Source organism: Pseudorca crassidens, chromosome 21 (genome assembly GCF_039906515.1).
Source record: "Pseudorca crassidens isolate mPseCra1 chromosome 21, mPseCra1.hap1, whole genome shotgun sequence".
Lineage (NCBI taxonomy): Eukaryota > Metazoa > Chordata > Mammalia > Artiodactyla > Delphinidae > Pseudorca > Pseudorca crassidens.
This window is the reverse complement of record NC_090316.1, coordinates 30,099,865-30,124,193: the sequence shown is the minus strand read 5'-3', so window position 1 is coordinate 30,124,193 and position 24,329 is coordinate 30,099,865. Positions and strand designations below refer to the sequence as shown.

General features: G+C 45.4%; 1 protein-coding gene and 1 long non-coding RNA gene across 3 annotated transcripts in view; one reads left to right on the top strand and one right to left on the bottom strand.

Moving 5' to 3' along the window:
• Positions 1 to 240: 240 nt before the first annotated feature.
• LOC137216202 (uncharacterized) lies at positions 241 to 23,239 on the bottom strand. The gene is made up of 3 exons (XR_010939629.1): positions 23,060 to 23,239; positions 19,064 to 19,137; positions 241 to 446 (listed from the first exon to the last, which is right to left on the bottom strand). It is a non-coding gene; the product is annotated as an uncharacterized lncRNA (long non-coding RNA).
• The window catches only part of CSMD1 (CUB and Sushi multiple domains 1), a 1,750,344-nt gene continuing 1,747,913 nt past the window's right edge, over positions 21,899 to 24,329 (top strand). For both annotated transcript variants that reach the window (XM_067722119.1, XM_067722118.1), the window contains exon 1: positions 21,899 to 22,407. In XM_067722119.1, coding sequence (XP_067578220.1) covers positions 22,323 to 22,407 — 85 coding nt within the window. In that variant the 5' untranslated portion in view covers positions 21,899 to 22,322. The remainder of the gene's footprint in view (positions 22,408 to 24,329) is intronic.

Genomic DNA, 24,329 nt, shown 5'->3' with positions numbered 1-24,329 from the left:
CCCAAATCAATGCTTACTCTGTGGGGAAGAACCAGGAGACAGATACCAGGAGGCCAGCCCCCTGTGAATGGATAAAGGTAATGCTGGAAGTGGCAGCCCAACCCTCACCACAGGCTGGAAGATCAGGTGAACCGAAGCAAAGAAGCAGAAGTCCCCTCCCAAGTCTCACGTGCACTGAGTAGTATTAAAAATCACTTGATACATTAGAAAAAAACTTTTTACACTTATCATGTCTTTTTATTTTCATCGAAATCCTGTGGACAATGTATTATTCAATTTGACAAGAGAGAAAACTCAGATTCTAATGGTTGATGAACACATCATTGTTGGGACAGGACCACATCTCCGTGACGACCTGCGGCTTCTGTAGTCAACTCTGGGCTCCCTGTGGAAGACAACTCCAGCATAATATCTCAGGAGGGGCTGATGTTCAACAGTGTTGGTTTCTAGGAATCATAATTTGTTAAATAAGAAATTTATGGAAACACGTGAGAAGGAGACCTTGGTGTTTCTGTCAAGGCTGTTGATCTGTGGTCGTTGCTTTCTCTGCCTCTGTCTCTTCATCTTTGCTGGATTCTGCTTCTCTCTGGCATTTTCCCCTCATTTACTTCATCTCTTTCTCACTTTTGTCTCTGATCCTTCTTTCTGAGCCTCTGCAGGCTCTGGACAGGATTAATTCCTGTCCTTGCTAATTTGCTCTCAGTTTTCAACTCTTGAAATGAATGAAAAACAAAAATAAAGAAAATCTCAGCAAAAACATGGAATTGATAAAATATATCAAATAGAAGTATAAACATGGAAAACACAATAATAGAATTAAAAAAAAAAGCCTCAAGAGATGGATCCAGTAGTAGAGAAGAAAAGATAGAGAATGAAATCCGTAAATGTGAAAACAGTAGAATTCACCCAGTCTGAACAACAGAGAATTAGACTGGAAAAAAATAAGCAGAGTCTTGGGGCCCTTTGGGACTTTAACAAAATATCCAACATTTGTTTCCTTGAAGTCTCAGAAGGAGAGAAAGTAAGTAGGGCTATAACGTAATGGAAGAAATAATGGATTAAACTTCCCAAATTTGGCAAAAGATACAAGCCTACAGATTCAGAAAGCTGAGTAAACTTCAAACAGGATACAAGACCCCCACCAAAATTCAGGAAGACACATCATAATAAAACTTCTAAAAACAAATATATAGAAAAATTCTTTAAAGCAGTGGGAGAAATGACACATTCCCTGTAGGGGACAACACTTTGAATGATGGCAGATTTCTTATTTGAAACCATGGAACCCAGAAGTAAGTAGCACAATATTTTTCAGGTTCTGAAAGAAAAAAACTGTCTATTGCAGATTCAATATCTGGTGAAACTATCCCACAGAAAGGAAAGGGGAATAAAAATATTCTCATATGAGGGAAAACTAAAAGAATTTGTCACTAGCAGACATTCTTGCAGAGTTTGGCTAAAGGAAATTCTTCAGACAGAAATAAACTTATAAAAGAAGGAATCTTGGAGCACGAAGAAGGAAGAACAGATAGAGCAGAAATATGGGTGTATGCAATTGAACATTCTTCTTGTGGTTTTTATAAATCATATTTGATCATTAAAACAATTATAGCTCCATCTGATACTCAAGACCAACCTTTGCTGAGATTTTGCTAGGAATTTTATTAAACCTATAGATAAGTCTCAGGGGAATTCACATGGGCTATATGACCCAGACCAATGAAAACTATGTTCACACAAAAACCTGTACGTGAATATCCATAGCAACTTTATTTGTCAGAGCCAAAAACTGGAAGAAGCCCAGATGTCCTTTAACAGGTGAATGGTTCAGTCAACTGAGAAACATCCGTAATATGGACTACTACTTAGCAATGAAAATAAATGCACCACTGATACACACCACAACTTGGATGAATCTCCAGAGACATGCTGCGTGAGAAGAGCCAATCCCAGAAGGTGACGTACTGTATGGTTCCATTTGTATAGCATTTTTCAAAGACAAAATTTTAGAAAAGTATGATAGCTTAGTGGTTGCAAGTGTTAGAGAGAGATAAGGAGGTATGTTAACTATGCCTTTTTAAAATTTTCCCTACTTTCTGATGTTTTGATATCTGGGGACCTTATTGATCTTGGGGAGATTGCCCCTCCCAGGGCTGGCTAATTCCTAGAGATTGAAAACCCCTTGCTGAGCACACCCTTCCTATGCAAAACCATCAATCCAGGTTCTGCCCCCCAGCCACCTCCTTTATCAGCTCTCAGACTCAGAGCCACTATCCACCTGCTCTCATCACCCCAGGGCCAGGTACCAGAAGACTTGGGACAGCTGCTATGCCCCAGAGCCCACTGAAATTATTCAAACTTGCCATCCTAAGCCTTCACACCCTGCCTGGCCCATTCCTTGTGCAGAAATCACCATAAAGGCTTTTGCCCATGTTTTCCTTCATCTCTTTGCCTCCTGGATGACCTGGTGCTTCCCCATGTGGCCCTTCCTGGGCCTCCTGTATCCAGGGATCTTGAGCGTAAACACTCTTCCCTCCTGACAGTCATTTCCATGTCTGTATGTCTTACCATACCTGATGGAAACACATCTCAGGTGCATGTTAAAACAAGTGGTGAGCATGGTTGTACAGGGCAACACAGGTGATCTTTTTGTTGGAATTGTTCCAGACCTTGACTGTGGTGGTGAATGCATGATGCATTTTTATAGAACTTAATAAACACACGCATAAATGAGTGCAAGTAAATCTGGGGGAATGTGAATGCGGTCAGGGACCATGTGAATGTCAGCATGCTGGGTGTGATGTGATGTTACAGTTGGCAGAATGTTAGCATTGAGGGAAACGGAGCCAAGTGCAGTAAGACTCTAGCCTTTCTTACAGCTGGTGTGACTCTGCAGTGATCTCAGTGGAGATTTCAATGGCAAACGTTTTTAAGACCAAGCTATGGAGTACTATAAAATGTATACCTTGCTTAAATTATTTTGTCTAAATATAGTTTCATGACTTGAAAATTCACTGAAAAATCATATAAACATTTGTAGATGGCCATTAAGTTTAGCAATATTTTGCTTAGAGAGCTGTCTAGAAGCTGCATCACTTGTAATTTAATTTAAAACTTTCATGAGTTTGTCTCATAGTTACAGAGAACAGACTTCTGTTTACCAGAGGGGAAAGAGGTTAGGGGGTGGGGGAAAGGGGTGAAGGGATCAGTTGTTTGGTGACAGATGGTAACTAGACTTTGGGGGGTGATCACGTTGCAGAGTATAGACATCGAATTAAATGCTGTACACCTGAAACTATATAATGTTATATACCAATTTTACCTCAACTGAAAAAAAAAAAGAGAATAGCCACCTTAAAGTAATATCAGAGCCGTAGTCATTCTATCAAAATCTGTACACACATGGCATGGGGAGGGCTTTTCCCTCTCAGGCAAAAAGGAGAAAAATTCCTGAAGTTGGGGAAGGGCATCAAGTTCAGGGGGAAAACTAATAGAGATAGAAGAGAGTGGATTGAGAGAGAGTTACCACTTTGGAGAGCCGTTAATAGTGGTTCTCAAATCAGGCTGTCCATCAGAACCACCTTGGGGGTTTTGTAATCACCTGCTTGGAATCAGCCCTCACTAATTAAATCAGAAGCTCTGGCAGGTGGGGAGACTCTTCTCAGAGTTTTTAAAGGTCTCCAGGTGAGTCTAATAAGCCAGGGAGGAGAAGCATGAACTGCTACTACCATGGATATCGTGCTAGCGTTCCCCTTAAGTTATGCCCTTGATACTTACAACAACAGATAGTTATTATTATTTCCAATTACAGATGAAGGAACTGACTCTCTGAGAAGCCATGTGGCTTGTCTGAGGCCACACAACTAGTGATCTGAGGAACCAGGGTGACTCCAACCTGTGTTCCGTCCTCTGTAGACCAACAAAATATCATTGACTTGGATTCAGAGTGTAAACTTGTCCATTGACCAGAAAGTACCACAGATTCCCTTGTCTAGAGCTAAGAGATATTCAGCCACTTTAGGAGAAAACTGGGACATATGGAAGTCACTTTTTATGTTGAGAATAACATTCCTCCAAATTTAAGACTGGCTATTCTGTCAGCCATTAAGCGTATTCAATCAATTAATGAAAACCTACCTCCCTGAATATACTTTTGTAAGCCATCCAATCAGTGTTAGCCTCTTGCTTCTGAAAGTCAGCCTGTCAGGGATGGACTTAGTCAAATAAACATACCTCTGAGTGCCAACCAACCAACAAGAATGTCACCTAGATCATCATCATAGCTCAGGTGATGTCAGTTCCTTACTGCTCTGCAAGTCTGCCAGACCCTGCTCTCCACACTGCCTCAAACCCATGCAAGACCAGCACCCTGCTCTGCTGGGACACGCTGGGCCTGACCAGCATAACTCTCCCACCGATGGCATGATTAAGACCCTTTAAATCCAAACGGAGTAACTGTGATTCAGGCATTCAGAGTAGAGCCTGGTGGCCATTGTGAGTGTGGTTTCAGACACATTCCTGCATCAACTGAGAATCTGAATTTTCTGAACTGTATCAGACTCAAGGACACCACCAGCCATTTTCAAAACAATGTCTGCTGGCAGCTTCCAGATACAACCATATGGCCTCAAGGTCTCCCCTTGTAAACATGCAACCATTTCGGACCCCAATCAATCCTTGATCGACAAGCACCCTTCTTGCCAGCTCTAATCCTAATTCTTAACAATTTACACAACTTTTCAATGTTTGCCTATATAAGCCTCCCCCATTTTGTAGTCCAGTGGAACACAATTCAAGTGCTTCTTGAATTTGTGTTTCCCAAGGTGTAATCCTCAGTTTGGCTCGAATAACACTCTTTTCTATTCCTGTTAAAAAAATAAAACTTTCATGAGTTTGTGAATGAACAGCCTGTTGGAGAACATACAGCAAAATACTTAACATTTGGGCAAAAGGTAGACAAGCCAAGAGGCAAAGGTACATTTCTGCAAGCGTAGAAAGAGCACAGCCCACCTCTTTATTAACAGGGAAGAAAGAAACTAAAAAATGAGCCAGACTCAAAGTGATTAAAGTAGCATCCTGTGGAGAACAGGTGTTAGAAGCTCCCATTTCCAAAAATAAAATAAATCTGGGGAAAGAACAGCCGTTCTCCAAAGAGAAACTGTTCAGTATCCTTCTCAGAGGGGATCTGATATCACAGCACTCGTGAGCTAGGACTCGACGCCAGGTGAGTCCTGTCAAATACAAACAAATCCAGGCTTAGTACAGAGACACCTCATTGAAGAGGTGTTTGTAGTAGGGAGAACTCTTTGACTCCACCGTCTCAAAGATCTGGTAGAGATGGGCTGCCCTTTCGTAGGGAGGAGTGAACAGGCTAGAAATTCCAGGAGTGGGAGGGCAGCAGGGCCTGTGGAGTGATGAGAATGGTTGTTTTTCCCCTAAGGTACCAATTCCGGGGAGGTGCCTTCGGGGGGGATGACACTGCTCCGTATGCCGATGCTCGGGGTGAGCCCACGTCCAAGGGTAAATGAAAGATTCCTGGCTACAGGGTGTTGATTCAAGTTAGCAGGCATTTTGTCCAGGTTGGTCGGTGGGGACCAACAGTTCTGCTAATCGTTTATAAGACCAAAAATGGGAGTTTGGAGGGTTGCTGTCTGGCCTTGTCATAGGCCAACACGGGGCGCCTTGAGTTCTATCTGAGTCACATGGGGAAGGCAGTTCTCTGCAGTGAGCCCTGTCCTGAAACGCAAAAGGGTCAGGACTTCCTCATGGGTGCGCAGGGCTCAGGAAAGGTCAGCATCTTGTCTCCAAAGCCTGGTCCTCAGTTTCTGCTAGCTGGGATACTTCCCCACACAGCATCCTGCGTTCAGCGATGGGCTCTGTCTAATGGAAGGAGTAGAGGCAGCAAGGAGGGATTAGAGAACACACACAAAGGAATTACCCAGTGATGACTGAGAGACAGTGAGCTTGAGATGGACATCAAAGCCTAGTACGCATTGCAAGGAGTGGGGAAAGAATTACATGGAAAGAGCGAAAGAATATGGCATATCTGTAAGTATACTGTAAGTGGGCTTTGAGATCAGAGATGCTGCTGTTGAGGGTGGTTTTTTGTTTTTGTTTTTTTCCACCATGTTGGGCCTCTTATTCTTCCTTGGACATGATGTTTTTATGGTGGTTATAGTATAGACTGAATATTTGCATCCCCCCTCCTCAAATTCAGATATTGAAGCCCATTCCCCCAATGTGAGGGGATTAGGAGGTATGGTCTTTGGGAGGTGATTGTATCAGGAGGGTGGGCCCTTCCCCCCTCCACTATAGAAGGACACAGCCAGCAAATGGCCCTCTACCAGGAAGGGGGCTCTCACCAGACCCCAAATCTACCAACACCTTGATATTGGACTTCTAGCCTCCAAAACTGTGAGAAATACATTTCCGTTTTCAAGCCGGCCAGTTTATGGTATTTTTGTTATCACAGCCCAAGCAGGCTAAGACAGTGGTGCTATTTCTCTGTATCAGCCATGGGGTCCCCCCCAAAACACACACACACACACACACACACACACACACACACACACACACACACACACACACACACACACACACACCCCTCCCCAGTGGTACAGACACCAGCATAGATCAACCATAGAAGGCCAACACACACACACACACACACACACACACACACACACACACACACACACACACACACACACACACACACCCCTCCCCAGTGGTACAGACACCAGCATAGATCAACCATAGAAGGCCAAAGTGTGGTCTGTGACATTTTACCCGGGGTTTCTCCATGCCCTTGGTAAAAACCAAGGAAAGCAATCCTCAGACTACCTGGTTTGTGCTTTGACAGTGTGATATTCCAGCCGGGAGAACTGCTTCCTAATAAAAGTGATGGAAACTCAGTCACTTTGACATTTAAAGCTAGACCGCACCAAGCTTTAGAAATGTGATAAAGGAAATTCTTGTCCTGACAGGTAAGAGGGGTTAAATCAACACACTCTAAGGGTCCGAGAGAGAAGCAGCAATTCTCTTTGATGTCTCCTGATGCTGTTCCCTTGCTAAAAGAGCCTGTGTTATTTGCGAAAGTTGTTTGTTTCATTTTTCCAACACGAATTGAGCATTTTTTAGGGTGATGAACTATACTTCATTACTAGCTTTATTTCTAAACTGAGGAATATCTTTATATCGGGGTTGAATATTTGGGGGTCAATGGACTGTCTCTTCAGAAAAATGAATGCGCATACATGCAAAAACACTCCCGGGCCTTTTGAGTGGTCACCTGAAGGCATAGTGCGTGAACCCAGGTTGATGTCCTTTTCTCTATAATATTTAAAATCTGGAGTTTACTTGCTCATCTGGAAGACTTTCTTAAATGATTAAGATTTTTAATATTCTGAAGGAAGATATTTTATGATGGTGTTTATCAGCGTCTTTCTTTCAATGAGCCATTTTTGCAGAACTGTTGTAACAATTTGAAATCTGCGAAAGTTCAAATCTGCCTTTAGGAAAAATCCTAGTCTAGTCACCAACAGACTGACACGGACTGCGGCTTTGAGCAGGTTGATTCTGCCCTCCAAACCTCATTTCCTTATGTGGACGATGTCATACCTATAACCAAGGCTACTGTGAGGGCAGCACGGGGTCACGCACACAAATGCAGAGTTCAGGTGCAGGGGACGGTGCCGTGGTAGTCATTGTTGTATACGGCGCTGGATACAATGCTTACTACATCATAAGACTCAAAAGAGGTTTATTGAGTAAATTTGGGAATGTATCTCTCTCGTAATTTTCTTACCTGTAGAATGGAGGGGGTTATACTATTTGATGTCTAGTGATCCCTTCTTATTAGATTTCTTTCTCATTTAAGATAGTAACAGTTTATAGCATTTTACTGTTTATAAACAGGTTTAAATCTATAATCTCCTTGGCTGTCACGATCATGGTCACGTCAGTCACGTTAATCCACACCTCAGTGTTTGCAGTGACAAAGGAATATGAACAATTTCCAAATCTCTTTATTAATACAGTTGGACCAAATCAGTAATAATAACGAATTTTAAACAGACCTTTTAAATTTCAACAATGCTTTCCCGTATGGTATTTATTAGAGTCTCAAAGTCACATGGTGGGGTGGGTCAAATAGATGTTACTGGCATAGTTATTATCAGGCTAAAAGAATTCAGACTGAGTAGTATTATGACCGTCCCGAATCCTCACAGCTGACCAGCAGGGACCAGGGACTTGGGCCCAGGCCTCCTCTCTCCACATTCACTTCCTTCCGCTCTCCCCTCCCCTGACACCAGCTCTTCCCAACGGCAGGCTCAGCCCAGTTCCTTCCTCCAAAGTCTCTGCTCAGACAGAAGCCCGAGTGCCCGCTCAGCTGCTGGAGTATTTCCTCAGCCTGACCTACGCTCTTTCCCCACCTGAATTTCTGAAAAACAACAGTCAGGAGAGCATCTTCCTAATAGATGCAGCCTGCAAAGGATTCTTCCCTCCACTAACAAAGAAGCAGTTGGGCATTTGTAACTCAGAGTCCTGAGAAAATGAGTAGGTGTGTGGTATCTCTGTCTGTGTGTCCATTTATATTTCCTCCCTGAATCTACCCCATAAGAATTAGGCCTTGATACCTAGTATGAGATAGTCACACGAATGGTCACACCTGTCCTGACTTAAGATGGACTCTTGAAATTTGAAGCGAATTGGGTAGTATAGTCAGTTTCACAACATTGATTCTTCCAATCCAAGAACATGGTATATCTCTCCATCTGTTGGTATTATCTTTAATTTCTTTCTCAGTGTCTTATAGTTTTCTGCATACAGGTCTTTTGTCTCCCTAGATAGGTTTATTCCTAGGTATTTTATTCTTTCTGTTGCAAGGGTAAATGGGAGTATTTCCTTAATTTCTCTTTCAGATTTTTCATCATTAGTGTATAGGAATGCAAGAGATTTCTGTGCATTAATTTTGTATCCTGCAACTTTACCAAGTTCATTGATTAGCTCTAGTAGTTTTCTGGTGGCATCTTTAGCATTCTCTATGTATAGTATCATGTCATCTGCAAACAGTGACAGCTTTACTTCTTCTTTTCCAATTTGTATTCCTTTTATTTCTTTTTCTTCTCTGATGGCTGTGGCTAGGACTTCCAAAACTATGTTGAATAATACTGGTGAAAGTGGACATCCTTGTCTTTTTCCTGATCTTAGAGGAAATGCTTTCAGTTTTTCACCATTAGGAATGATGTTGGCTGTGGGTTTGTCATATATTGCCTTTATTATGTTGAGGTAGGTTCCCTCTATGCCCACTTTCTGGAGAGTTTTTATCATAAATGAGTTTTGAATTTTGTCAAAAGCTTTTTCTGCATCTATTGAGATGATCATATGGTTTTTCTCCTTCAGTTTGTTAATATGGTATATCACATTGATTGATTTGCGTATATTGAAGAATCCTTGCATCCCAGGGATAAATCCAACTTGATCATGATGTATGATCCTTTTAATGTGCTGTTGGATTCTGCTTGCTAGTATTTTGTTGAGGATTTTTGCATCTATATTCGTCAGTGATATTGGTCTGTAATTTTCTATTTTTGTAGTATCTTTGTCTGGTTTTGGTATCAGGGTGATGGTGGCCTCAGAATGAGTTTTGGAGTGTTGCTTCCTCCTCAGTTTTTTAGAAGAGTTTGAGAAGGATGGCTGTTAAGTTTTCTCTAAATGTTTGATAGAATTCACCTGTTAAGGCATCTGGTCCTGGACCTTTGTTTGTTGGAAGATTTTTAATCACAGTTTCAATTTCATTACTTGTGATTGGTCTGTTCATATTTTCTATTTCTTCCTGGTTCAGTCTTGGAAGGTTATACCTTTGTAAGAATTTGTCCATTTCTTCCAGGTTGTCCATTTTATTGGCATAGAGTTGCTTGTAGTAGTCTCTTAGGATGCTTTGTATTTCTACGGTGTCTGTGGTAACTTCTCCTTTTTCATTTCTAATTTTATCGATTTGAGTCCTCTCCCTCTTTTTCTTGATGAGTCTGGCTAATGGGTTATCAATTTTGTTTATCTTCTCAAAGAACCAGCTTTTAGGTTTATTGATCTTTGCTATTGTTTTCTTTGTTTCTGTTTCATTTATTTCTGCTCTGATCTTTATGATTTCTTTCCTTCTGCTAACTTTGGGTTTTGTTTTTCTTCTTTCTCTAGTTCCTTTAGGTGTAACGTTAGATTGTTTTATTGAGATTTTTCTTGTTTCATTGAGATTTTTCTTGTTTCTTGAGGTAGGTTTGTATAGCTATAAACTTCCCTCTTAGAACTGCTTTTGCTACATCCTATTGATTTTGGATCATCGTGTTTTCATTGTCATTTGTCTCTAGGTATTTTTTGATTTCCTCTTTGATCTCTTTGATCCTCTTTGATTTCCTCTTTGATCTCTTGGTTATTTAGTAATGTATTATTTAGCCTCCATGTGTTTGTGTCTTTTACGTTTTTTCCCCTGTAATTTCTCATCTCATAGTGTTGTGGTCAGAAAGGATGCTTGATATGATTTCAATTTTCTTAAATTTACTGGGGCTTGATTTGTGACCCATGATGTGATGTATCCTGGAGAATGTTCTGTGTGCACTTGAGAAGAAAGTGTAATCTGCTCTTTTTGGATGGAATGTCCTATAAACATCAATTAAATCTATCTGGCCTATTGTGTCATTTAAAGCTTCTGTTTCCTTATTATCTTCGTTTTGGATGATCTGTCCATTGGTCTAAGTGAGGTGTTAAAGTCTCCCACTATTATGTTACTTTCGATTTCCTCTTTTATAGCTGTTAGCAGTTGCCTTATGTATTGAGGTGCTCCTATGTTGGGTGCATATATATTTATAATTGTTATATCTTCTTGGATTGATCCCTTGATCATGATGTAGTATCCTTCCTTGTCTCTTGTAACATTCTTTATTTTAAAGTCTATTTTATCTGATATGAGTATTGCTACTGCAGCTTTCTTTTGATTTCCATTTTCATGGAATATCTTTTTCCATCCCCTCACTTTCAGTCTGTATGTGTCCCTGGGTCTGAAGTGGGTATCTTGTAGACAGCGTGTATATGGATCTTGTTTTTGTATCCATTCAGCGAGCCTGTATCTTTTGGTTGGAGCATTTAATCCATTCATGTTTAAGGTAATTATCGATATGTATGTTCCTATTACCATTTTCTTAATTGTTTGGGGTTTTTATTGTAGGTCTTTTCCTTCTCTTGTGTTTCCTGCCTAGAGAAGTTCCTTTAGCATTTGTTGTAAAGCTGGTTTGGTGGTGCTGAATTCTCTTAGCTTTTGCTTGTCTGTAAACCTTTTGATTTCTCCATCGAATCTGAATGAGATCCTTGCTGGGTAGAGTAATCTTGGTTGTGGTTTCTTCCCTTTCATCACTTTAAAAATGTCATGCCACTCCCATCCGGCTTGTAGAGTTTCTGCTGAGAAATCAGCTGTTAACCTTATGGGAGTTCCCTTGTATGTTATTTGTCATTTTTCTCCTGCTGCTTTCAATAGTTTTTCTTTGTCTTTAATTTTTGCCAGTTCGATTACTGTGTGTCTCGGTGTGTTTCTCCTTGGGTTTATCATGTATGGGACTCTCTGTGCTTCCTGGACTTGGGTGGCTATTTCCTTTCCCATGTTAGGGAAGTTTTCGACTATAATGTCTTCACATATTTTCTCGGGTCCTTTCTCTCTCTCTTCTCCTCCTGGGACTCCTATAATGCAAATGTTATTGTGATTAATGTTGTCCCAGAGGTCACTTAGGCTGTCTTCATTTCTTCTCATTCTTTTTTCTTTATTCTGTTCCGCAGCAGTGAATTCCACCATTCTGTCTTCCAGGTCATTTATCCGTTCTTCTGCCTCACTTATTCTGCTATTGATTCCTTCTAGTGTAGTTTTCATTTCAGTTATTGTATTGTTCATCTCTGTTTGTTTGTTCCTTAATTCTTCTAGGTCTTTGTTAAACATTTCTTGCATCTTCTTGATCTTTGCCTCCATTCTTTTTCCGAGGTGCTGGATCATCTTCATTGTCATTTTCTGAATTCTTTTTCTGAAAGGTTGCCTATCTCCACTTCATTTAGTTGTTTTTCTGGGGTTTTATCTTGTTCCTTCATCTGGTACATAATCCTCTGCCTTTTCATCTTGTCTATCTTTCTGTGAATGTGGTTTTTGTTCCACAGGCTGCAGGATTGTAGTTCTTCTTGCTTCTGCTGTCTGCCCTCTCTGAGTGCATTATTGACAAAGTCTGGGGTCTGCCAAGGTGGGTTGCTGCAGCGTCCCAGAGATGGTGGTGGCAGTGATGTCATGGGCAGGCCACTCTGATTCCCATTCACTTACCATATCACATTTCACATTTTAACACCTTCCCTCTGACCTAGCACAATCTGGGTGACCCTCCTTATAATCAAATGGCCCAGAGTCAGCAAATACAAACTTATATTAGGATGAGCAAACCAGGGTTCATGCTCAAAATTTTTTAAAAAGTCTTCCAACAAAATATAAATTTGTTTGAGAATTCTTTATGTGTATGTGTGTATATATATATATCCCTCCAAGCCTACTCGTGTATTTTTGTCCTCATCTGCAATGCTCTTCATCCTTTAAGCCTATATGTGATTTTCATCTCTCCTTCGGGGTCACTCAAGACCTCGGCATATCAGAGAATCTTCAGTAGCAGCCCTGGGGGCAACAAGTTGTCATGAAACAAACCTGGACCTTATCCTTGAGTTCCATCCTGTCTCTCGTAGTTACTTCTGTGACCCAGGACATGCTAATTCATCTTTCAGAACCTGTGTGTCTGTGTGATCACATACTTGGCAAATAGTAGGCGCCTCTCTCTCCTAACTGGGCGCCAAGGGGCCTTGCCTCATACCTGTGTGCCTGCACGTGTCAGAAGCTCCACGTAAGTTACGTTACTGCTACTTCTGTTAATATTGCCAGCAGTCTCCTCCTGTTTGGGGTCTGACTGCAGCACTGCTCCCCATTTAAAAGCGGTTACACAAGAATTGACTGTTTTGCAGTCGTCCCAAGGACGATGACTATTGCTTTTTAAAGAAGCTTTTGCAAAGGAAAGGTTTTGTATCTACAGTTTCAGGAAATATTTTAGACGATCTTATTTCAATCAATAAGAAAGAAAGGACAATCCTTCAGAGAAGAGACTATCAAGCTATATTTAAACTCAAAGGCAAAGCTAAAAAGAATAGAGAGGAAGGGAGATAACATTGCATTTTTTTCCCAAATTCCAATTTAGTATTTTCTGTATATGGTCTCAGTCATACCTCACAGCAGTCTTACAAGTCAAAAAATTGATACTCTTTTAGGTACTGGGCAATTGGTGCATTTGGGTAAATACACAAGGCCACACAGCTAGGGAATGGGAGAATTAAGACATTACCTTGGGTTTGTGAGAATCCATGTTTTCCCCACACCAAGAATTTCTCCACACACAGAGTGTGACAAGAGCAGACTGACAGATGGCCAGACGGGAGAAACAGGGCTTGCAAGGTAACCAACTATGGCAGTCTGATCCAACCTTGACCTTGGGATGCCCTCCAGGGCATGCTTCTTTGCCTTTACTCTTGTACTTTGCCCAATGTACTGTTCTCTGAGGGATCTTGCTTTCTCAATAAAAGGTCACATTGTCAGTACATTACAGGAGTTGATGGTCACAACTCAAAACTACTAGGAGTATCTTCAACTCATAGGGTGTCTGGAACATCGAAAGCCCTCCAAGACCCAAAGGACAAGAATCTATTCATGTTATTTCAGACATACTGATGGGGCAAAGAGATCTGGAGACTTGACATGTATGATATATAGGTGATCCCATAATTTGCCCATCATTAAGTTTAGTTGAGAGAGAAACAGGCAAGGAAGGGAGGAAAGAATCCATTGGTAGTTGGAGAAAACAAGATGCACAGATTTCTGAGCTGTCTGTCTCTCCTACCTGAGAAGTCCACGCAGCCCTTCCTGTCTCCCCAGCCCCCGATCCTCTATACACCAGACTGAGATCCCTCTGCTGAATTAGACTGTTCACAACGTCTTTGATGGGGAAGAGGAAGAAGACCACACAAAGGTCATGTGTGTTCTGGCACCTTTACCCTCATCCTAGGACACTTTCTTTAACACGTGAAATCTGGCAGAATGAAGAGGGGATGGTAAACCAACACCATGTCTACCATCACAGTGACAGAATGACAAGCCACCAGTGTCCACATGCCCATCTCAGGTGGAATTATGTCTCTTCTCCATGTGGTTTCCAACGGAGACAAGGAAATCAGTTGTATGTTTTCTCAGTATAAGGAAATTATCAAGTGGGATCAAGGCAGCACCATTAAGATGGAATGGACGCCACACGTGGATGATGTCACCGCCTCCTCTGCTATCTGAATCTAAGACAACTGTGGGCTAAAGGATGACTTTTGGTTTTGTGATCCCTGTGCAGTTCACTGACTTTCTGTGAAGAAAATATAAAAAAAATCAGAGTAGTTTCAGTTTACAGATTGTAATAGGGAAGAACCTTTTGTATTCTATTACAAGTTAATCACTAAAGGGATGTTGCCTGTAAGCTTAAGTTATACGTACTGGCCCGTCTCTGGGAACCCTGCTTTCCAGGTTATGAGCGTTTAGCTAAAATACCTTTGTTTAGCTCCCAGGAAACATCCTGACCAGGCCCACATGTGGATGACTGCAGGGAAGAAGAAATGAACACATCCCCTCCGGAGGCTGACGGGAACCAGGAAGTGCTGACTTTACTCCTGCCCCTTTTAGCATAAAAGGAACCTGAAATCAACTCAGGCAAGATGGTTCTTTGGGACGCGAGTCCACCATCTTCTCCGTCTGCCGGCTTTGTGGATAAAGTCGCCATTCCTGGCCCCAGCAACTCCTCTCTCGATTATTGGCCTGTGTGCAGCAAGCAGTATGAGCTTGGACTCTCTAATGAGATGAGGACAAATGCAATGATTTATGTCAAAAGTCGCTGTAGAAATGGTGTGTGTCTGCGTATGTGAGGTGGTGGGGGTGTGTGTGTGGCAGGGGTGTTTATTTATTGTGTCCAGAACAACTCATTGAACCTAAACAGAGACATATAAACACATGTCACCTTAGAGTCAACTGAAGAACAGGAAAGTACTGAATGTGAGGCATATAAGAAAGGAAGGAACCAGAGAACTTTAGAAGTAGCATAATACACATTAGCCGGGACTCTGTGTTTTGCAGGTAAGAAAGCAGTCTCAGAAGTGAAGTGGCTCTTCCGAAAGCATCAAGCTTGAGACACTTTTGACCTTAGTTTGTCCAGAAAGTTAGTTCCATTGGAGAATGGTTACCACTGGAAGTCCTGAGAAAAAGCCATGGATCGATCTCATGTTCTTGTGGTCACTGAAGCTAGATAAGCATTTCTTTGTGTTTTTATGATAATATTTAGCCTGGAGGTACATTTGAGTCTCTCCTCATGGATCTAATGCCTCAGTATTAGATGGAAGCTGATGGCTATTAAAAGCATCTCTGCCCCAGGTTTGCTCTAGTGCAAGAGGGAATCATTGTCAATGAACATTCATAACGTCACTTCACCTGGTTCCGCACCAAGTTTTCCCAGCTTGCTGGTGTTGTACAAGCCTTGGGCAAGAGCCAGGTGTGAGGCAGGCAGCCTTTCGAGTGGATCTTAAAAGTCATAGTCAATAAAACCTGGGGCTTCCCCCACGTGGAATCCTGCTGGGTTCACCTTGCAACAACCTGGGAGAGGTTGACTGAAAGTGTTTCTTTTTTCCTACCAAAATCCAGTTTGCCACTCCTAAAATATGGATCCGAACAGATGGGGAAGCCTGTCTCTAGCTGGGTGTCTTCTCTCCCCCTTCAGAGACTGAAGGGATAGAAAAGGAAATCATATTTTTGAGAATTTGTTATACATCAGCCACTGTGCCTATATTGTTGCTTTTTCTAAGTCTATTGGGTAAATAGCATTTTCCATAGTTTCAGATGAGCAAACTTATACGTAAATTAGGGTTTTTTAGGGGAAAAGTTCCCTTGCTCAGAGAGCAGCAGATATAGGATTCAAAGCCAGTCCTTTTGACCCAAAGTCAACCCCCGTACCAGTGGTTCTCTAAGAATGTTCTTGGCACGCACGCATCATCTAGAAACTTGGTGGGAAGGTAAATTCTTGGGCCCCATCCCAGACAGGCTGCATCACAAGCTCTGGGTTTGGGCGTCAGCACTGTGCACCCCAGCAAGCCTTCCATGTCATTCCCATACACAATGAAGACTGCAGTCTGCACCCCTTTCACTTAGCTACCCATTTGTGAAAGGAGACATTGGCCAATTTTCTCCTTCCCAGCACGGTTCCCCTCCAGGCTCAGATTTATTTGACACTTGTTAATTTCCTGCATCCTAATGCTTCTCCTCTGCCTTCAAAGAAGTCATTAACAGAAGGGGGAGTACTCCCTGTGTGTGTGCTCCCCGTGTGTGTGCGCTCCCCGTGTGTGTGTGCGCGCACGCACACACAGTTAAAGGTGTTACTTTATTAGAAAAACAGGGAAAAGTGTTCAGCTTATTTATTTTATTTATTTAATGTTCCAAATGTGATGGGTTTATTTTATTTTACTCTGATTCAAAACCAAAGATTCCACTACTGCACAGAAACCAATATGTTACAAGGTCATGAAAAAGTGTTTGGGGACATGCAGGATGTGATGGACAACTGGAGGGTCGGGTCGGGTCATCCCCTTTGTAACATGACGCTACACCTTCGCTGAGCAACACGTTGAAAATAACACTGCGGAACTGAACTGAAATGTGGCTGAACATGACAACTTCCGGGCATGCCTTCAAGCACACCTCCCTTAGGCTGGACTCAATATCTAGGCTTCAGTGTGGGGAGGATTAGAATTCTTTGGAAGAAGAAAAGGTTCACACCTTTGAAATTTCACAGAAGAATTTTAAGGCCAAAACATAGTGGGTTCATTTCTCTTCACCTCCAGGGACAAAGCTGATGATTTATTCAAAACCACATTAAGCTTTTAGCTCATATCCCAGCCCGACCTTGTGCCCTCCTGCACTGAAGTTCTTTCCATAGATGAGAGCTGACAGGGTCAGTTTCACTCCTGGTCGAAGGGTCTGAGTGTAACCCAGTCCAATCAGGCTGGCATTATTCACCTGAGCAGATAGAGAAGTTCTACAATCCAGCTTGTACTTAGCAGAGATGCCGAAACAGGTGTTGTTCCTGCCAGCCGTCCACGCGAGGTTTATTGATGTTTCGGTCTTCTTGTTCACCTTCTGGTAGATCGCCCCTCCAGATTCAGTGCTATCGCTCACGTGAGTGTGCAGCTGGAAGTCTGCAGGCTTGTAACCCAGGGCGAAATTATTCTGTGACAGTTTGGATTTGGCTGTGTCAAAACTCGTCTGATAGCCAGCAAACCATGGCCAACACAGCCCAGCCATAGATGGTTGGTCCAGAAAAATCTGTCAACAAAGGATATGGATTTGGTATGGTTAAAATAGATCTGAGAACCAAGTTACATGGTGGAGTGGAATTTTCTACTTCTGGTCATGCTTACAGTGATACAGGGAAAGTATCAGGCAACCTAGAGACCAAATACAAGATTTGTAACTATGGACCTACCTTCACCCAAAAGTGGGACACGGACAATACTCTTGGGACAGAAATCTCTTTGGAGAATAAGTTTGCTGAAGGGTTGAAACTGACTCTTGATACCATATTTGTACCGAACACAGGAAAGAAGAGTGGGAAATTAAAGGCCTCCTATAAACGGCATTGTTTCAGTCTTGGCAGTAATGTTGATATAGATTTTTCTGGACCAACCAGCTTATTTATTTTAAGCCAGTCCATGAGAATAGTTTTAAGAGTCAAAATTTACATGAATAAATAGTTGCAAAGAGTCACAGAATCTTCTTGTTTTAATGCAAATGGTCTGTCTTGGAGAGTGTCCCCATCATGCCTGTATTCTGATGTTACTGGGTGGAGTGCTCTCTAGATGCCTGGCTCTGTTCCTTTATAAATTAACCACAGGTGTACCAGGAGTATGGAGACCAGTGTAGGGAAGAAGCCTGGAGTCCAGGTGTGTAAGCTCCTCCGTGTGGGGAGGGGCAGCAGGAAGGGTTTTTAAATGTTGATGAGCAAAACAGTGACAAAGTCGATGGTAACAGATTGTAAGTTACCATCAGGTCCTTAGTAAGACCTGACCTCCTACAAATGTTCATTTCTCAAAGCTGCCACTTCCTTATCATTGAGGGGGGGTGATAAAAATAATTCATAATAGAAATAAGATTCTGTATAAAAGGCTTTTGCAAACAATGAGTGATCATCCTGACCTCTGCTCTTTTTTTTTTTTTTTTTTTTTTTTTTGCGGTACGCGGGCCTCTTACCGCTGTGGCCTCTCCCGTTGTGGAGCACAGGCTCCGGACGCGCAGGCTCAGCGGCCATGGCTCACGGGCCCAGCCGCTCCACGGCATGTGGGATCTTCCCGGACCGGGGCACGAACCTGCGTCCCCTGCATCAGCAGGCGGACTCTCAACCACTGCGCCACCAGGGAAGCCCTGACCTCTTCTCTTATTCCTTGCCCTCGTCCCTCCCATCCCTCTTGCTCTCCGAAGACAGGCATTCCATCTAGGGAAACCTGAATTGTATGGTCCTCATTCTTACCCCTCCATGAAGAAAAGAATTTCCCCAGTGCCCTAGTCACCATCAGTTTTGGTACATGACATTAAATAAGTCAAAAGATGTCCCATGTAGCAATCACTGCCATGTACTGCCTTCTCTGATATTTCCATCCGTGCGCCGCGTTTCTAGCTAATTAGCATTCTCATGTGTGCAAAGTTTTTCATTTCTAATTTTATCTCAAGTACCCTGTTCATATAGTCTGTCCCCTCCTCAGACACATTCACTTAAAATAAAACCACTCTCCCTCATTGGTTACAGCAGTTCTCACATGTTTATGTTGTCAACTTTCCAAGTCTTACTGTAGTTGTTACTTGAGGTTGGGGGTGTCTTTTTCTTTCCCAGTATGTCAGACCCTCCTTGCCTTTGATTCCACTACTCACCTCTCATTCCTGGGTGCCAATTATATTTCCCATGCTGCTCAGCCAGACTCCCGAGGCTATGGACAGCAGTGTGCCTAGGATGGAAAATGGAGAGAAAAAATAATTTAAAAAACCCAGTGCCCAAGTTCAGTGTTCCAGGCACCGCAGGCCAACACAGAGAAGCGGTCACAGAGCTGTCTGGTATGAATTCCCTACAGTAACTTACTTCCTCTAATCGCATTTGGTTTATACTGCTCTAAATATCTGACATTAGAGTTGTGATATAAATCAAGGCTTTCACAGTCACTTAAAAATCAGAAGGGGAAAAAGCCTCTAGGAACCTAATAATAGGCTTCATCTACGGGCTGATTACATGACGGGTGCAAGAGCGTTCTGGAGGGGCATTCAAAAGCCAAGTAGGGAACCTCAGATGAGATAAGAGAGATAAGCCCAAGGGGACCATGGATTTCTCTACAAAACCCTAACAAGAAAAGCTTGACACTAGGTGGCAGCAGTGCCCCATGATTGCCTTCCAAATTAAACCGGCTTTGAGATCGGAGGGTGTTTATTATTATTAACACACAGATACAACCATATTGCAAAATCAGCCCATCTTATTTGACAGCAATCTCCCACCCTCTTCATACTTAGGATCAGAAATCGGGCATGAATCGTTGTAACTCTCTGATATGTGATCTGGCCAAAGAAAATACCCCAAGTAAATCACAGCAGAAATGGGTAGTTACTGGTATGGGCATCATTATTTCTCAAAGAATGGGAATCGGATAGATGTTCTGCACCCCAGAGAAAGGAGGTGGCACTAAAGACTTCAAGCAGAGCCCAAGGAAGGCGACCCTCAGCCTGTAGCCTGAGTCGGTCCCAGTTAAGTATAAGGGTGTTCGGCTTCACAGGTGACATTCAGCGTTGCTGATGAGGATGCTAATAAAGTCCGAGGCATCCACGAGTCCTAGACCAGGATGGTTAGATTTTGGAAACGTTTTTTAATGGCAGAAATCCTTCTTGGTGACACGAGTCATTAGGAAGAGCAGTGCAAAGACGAGACACCCTTTCTCAGGAAGTCAGCTCTTCAGTTCTCCAAAGAGATCAATTGTTTTTCTGATGAGCAGCTCGAAATGAACTACTGGAGCACTTCATGGGTCTTAAAAAGTGTTTTTGTTCACTTGCTGAGTTACAGGTACCATCTGGGTTCTGATTTAAGATCCCAGAAGGGGCGACCCTCGTTTCTACATGCCTAGTTCAGCCTAAAGAATTTGGGTTCCACTGTGAATTCCCCAGTGATTGAGCCATTCTGTCTTCTGTTCTCCCCCCAGGGATGCCTGGGGCAAAACAGGACTCAGCAAGTGGAAAACCCGGGTCATATCCGGGGCTGCAACTTTCTGAGAAGCAAATGTGCCCCTCCTCTTTAGGTGCTCATCTGTCTATGAGGGAGGAGAGTTTTGACGGAGGGTCCAGTTTTTCCTGGTAGGCTGTAAGGAGGCCGAGCCTACCATGCTTCGGTGCTGAAATTTCAAGATTGTAGCCCTTCATTTCCTGGATTCCCCATTGCGTTTCTGTGTATCCCAGTGACCGCTGGGACAAGGGGAACCTAAGAAAAAGAAGGCAGGGGTCTAAAACATTATGAATTAGTCAACCTATTTAATCTTGCAGACGAACCGACAAAATGCAGGTGGAGTGGAGCTCATGACCCGTTGCCAACAGTGGGCCCGTCACTCCACCAAAATCACCCAGTGATGTGAGGGATGCAGCGTTTAGGACTGCTGGTGTTCTGGAATGCTTCTGGACACAGAATATAATCCTCTCTTCCTAAGGTGTGGGGTTTCCCTGTTCTGGTTCCTCCAGTCCTGTAATGGAATCATCTAACCCTTTTTGGTCAAAACGATGAATCCTTCAAATGACCCTTTGTAGGAAGACCGGCATTCACCTTTGGTTTCTATTTTTCTATGAACCTTCCCCTAAAATGCCTTACCTTACACATGCGCCCCAGATTGCTCGGACACCTCCTCTAGGAGTTGGGTGAAATCTGGGCCATTCTATCAACCACCAGGTTCTCTCTCTGCTCCGTTTATCTTTTTGCAGATTCAGAAAAGAAGCTCTCTTTTCTCAAGTCCCTACCCGACCCATTCTGTTTTATATAGGGTTGCACCTGAAGGTGTGCCAGCGCGCCATCTCTCATCACCAGACCCCACTGTCAATTCTAGTCACCCTTCCTAATTTTGAATTTATTCTGAACGTAGGTTTGTGCGTGATTAACCCCAAGTCAGGACATCGGAAAAGCTTTGTAGCTCCTTGCCAGTCGTCATCTTGCCAAAAATGATCTCGAAATAAAGTAAATCGATGTTTATTTTCCTCCCTTGGAGTTAGAGCCTTGGTAGCTCTCTTTCCCACTGGGTTTCTTTCCCAAGTTACGACACAGGGGGCTTCTCTCCGGGCAGGCACGAAGAGAGATGGGCAGACGGAGGCCAGCCCCTGCCCTCGCAGCCGCCCCCTCTGGGTCTCGGAGTCGCCCGGTGGCGTGGCATCTCGCGGGTGTGTGGCGCGCGTGTCCCCCGCGCGAGCGCTCAAGTCTCCTTCCCCATCCTGCGCACGGCGGCGCCGGAGGCCGAGGAGAGCGCGGCGCGGCGTGGCGCTGGGAGCCCGGGGCCCGAGGCCGGGCTGTCTGGGATGGCGCCGTCCCAGCCTCCTTCCCCTCTCCGTGGGTAGGGATGGTTGAGTCCGGCCGCCACGGCAGCGGCTCCTTGTGCAGCCAGCAGCCTGTCTTCTGCGCTCTCCGCCTCCCCTCCCTAGACTGGCTCTCCTCCCCTCGCGCCCCCTCCCCCCCCCCCCGCCCCCCCGTCCCTCCCGCAGCTCCCACTCGCTGGCTGGCTCTCCAGCTGCCTCCGCTCCGGGTCTCTCCCGGCTGCGCGCGCTCCTCTCCCCGCCTCGCCGCCTCCCGCAGCCTCGCCGCCTTGGTGCCTTCCTGCCCGGCTCGGCGGGCGCTAGTCCCCGGCCCCGGCCCGGCAGCCCCTTGTCGGCGCTCGGAGCAGCGCAGCCCTGCCTGCAGTGGTTCGGGACCCGATGCTATGAGAGCGAAGCCAGCCGGGCGCCCAGACCTGCGGGAGGCGTCGGATGCGCGGCCGGTCTGGGGACCGGGATCTCTCCCCCGCTCGCCTTGCCCTCTGGTGATTCTCTGGCTCTGTCCGTAGCCCTGCCGTGCCTCGGAGGAGACGGGCGCATCTGAGAAGAGCCATCGGTGTCGTGCGCGTGTGGAATATCTGCAGACATGACTGCGTGGAGGAAATCCAAGTCGTTGCTGGCGCCGCTGGCGCTGCTGGCGCTGTGCGCGGGGCTCCTCACCGCAGCCAAGGGTAAGGCGGGCTCGCCGGTTGCCGGGGGAGATGGGGGAACCCTCCGAGGCCCCGTTTGCGAACCAGGGGCCCGTTTGGAGGAGGGCAGGGTACCGAGTGGCCGGCCTCCGCCGGTGGCTCTCCGTGGCAGACGCCCGGGGATCGCGATGCAGGGAGCCAGCTTCCATCGCCTTCTGCCCGCCCTCGTCGCCCGCGCCCCACCCCCGCCTCTCCTTCCCCCTGACTTGGGCCGAAACGAAATGTCTCTCCTTTCTCGGCGCTGGGGGCTGTTAGGGAGAAAGGAGCCAAACCCGAGTTGGGCTGAAACCGCGCCGCGGCGGGTGGTGGTGTCTCCTCGGCGATGTGGGCACAGCGGGTCCGGGTGGCTCGATGGTTCCCGGGACGTTCTTCCCGGACCCGGAGCGGCTGGGAAAGTGGCCCGGGCCGAGCGGGCCCGGCAAGTTCTGGCTCTCTCGGGGTCCAGGTGCCACGGGCGAAGCGGCCTGCAGACCGGGCACCGCGCACCCTTCCTCCCTCTCCCTCCCACGTCCACGGCCAGGCCGCCCCCTCCTTCCTCTCCCCGCACTTTGCTCCCTGCAAGTTGGAAGGACCCGGCGAGGTGCGTGGAGAGAGCAGGGGGACCTGGACGGGGTTCAGCTCCGGAGACAGTCACCTGCTCACAGGGTTCTTCCCCGCTGCCACCCCCGGTCAGGGGAAGGAGTGTCCCCGGGTCGCTCCTCGGCTTGGAGCTCCGTGAACTTGGTGTTATCCTTGAAACGAGTTTGGGAATGTTTTCCGCCAACTAGCCTACGGGCTGCAACCTCGGAGCTGGCAGCAGCTCCTGCACTTGTCTGTTCTCTGGGAAAGAAAACAAGGTCCCTCTTGATCCAGAGAGAGGGAGAGAGAGACAGAGAAGAGAGAGAGAGGGGATATAGATTGATTTTCACATTGCAAAGTACCTGCCCCCATTTCCTCATTTTAGCCTCCTTGGATACTCGCCCCGCGCTCGATCCATCAGCACACACCGTCCCACTCCTGAAAATATCTATATCTATATTTTTTTTCTTTTCCGTTTTAAAGGATGGAGTCAAATCATGTTTTTGTTTGTTTTTTAATGGTTATTTGCTCTTTCCCATGTAAAACTCCCCTTTCCTCTCTAGATTCTTCCATCTTCTTTTCCTCCCATTTTCTATTCCTTCAGTGTTCCAGATTCAGGGGTGATTGACAAGGCGAAGGAGGACTGTCTCTGGTGCCGTAGGAAAACTCCAGATGGGCCCGGCCTGGGGCGAGATGGAGCGACGGCAGATTAGGCGTCCCCGCGCGGTGGCTCCTCTCCGAAAGCACTGGGGTGTCACAAAGGGGTGTCTGTGGGAATGCGCCCCACGATCCCAGGGAGCGCAAACGCAGGGTTAGTTGCTGGAGTTCAGGGTTGCTCGGGACTGGGGAGCTTCCCAAAGACGCCGACCTTCCGCCCACCTGCCCGGCTTGGTCCAGCCGCCCCGCCTGGGGCGCCGCTGCTGGAGCCTCCGCGGAGGCACGGCCAGCCGAGCCGGGCGGGCGGGCAGCGGCCTCCGGGCGCGCTGGATTGGCTGGGCACAGAGGGCGAAGCAGGAAGAGTCGAGGGCGAAGAGGGCTGTCCCTGGCAGGTGTATGTCTGTGTGTCGGGGGTCCCACCAAGCCCCTGCGCGGAGAGGAAACACCTGCTATACAACTCTGCACAACTTCCCGCTTCTCTCCCCGGCGCTCCAAGCCCAGCTGGGCCCCGGCCGCCTCCCGGCCTCGGCAGGCAGCTCAGCCTCTGAGCGCACTCTCGGTTCCCCGCGGTTCCGCGCGCTCTGAGCGCCCTTCCCCTGCAATTCGCAGGAGTTGCTGCGCCGAGGAGGCGGCGGGTCTGCCGGGGCTGCTTAATAATACGCACACTTGTATGCCGGGCGGATGCCGCC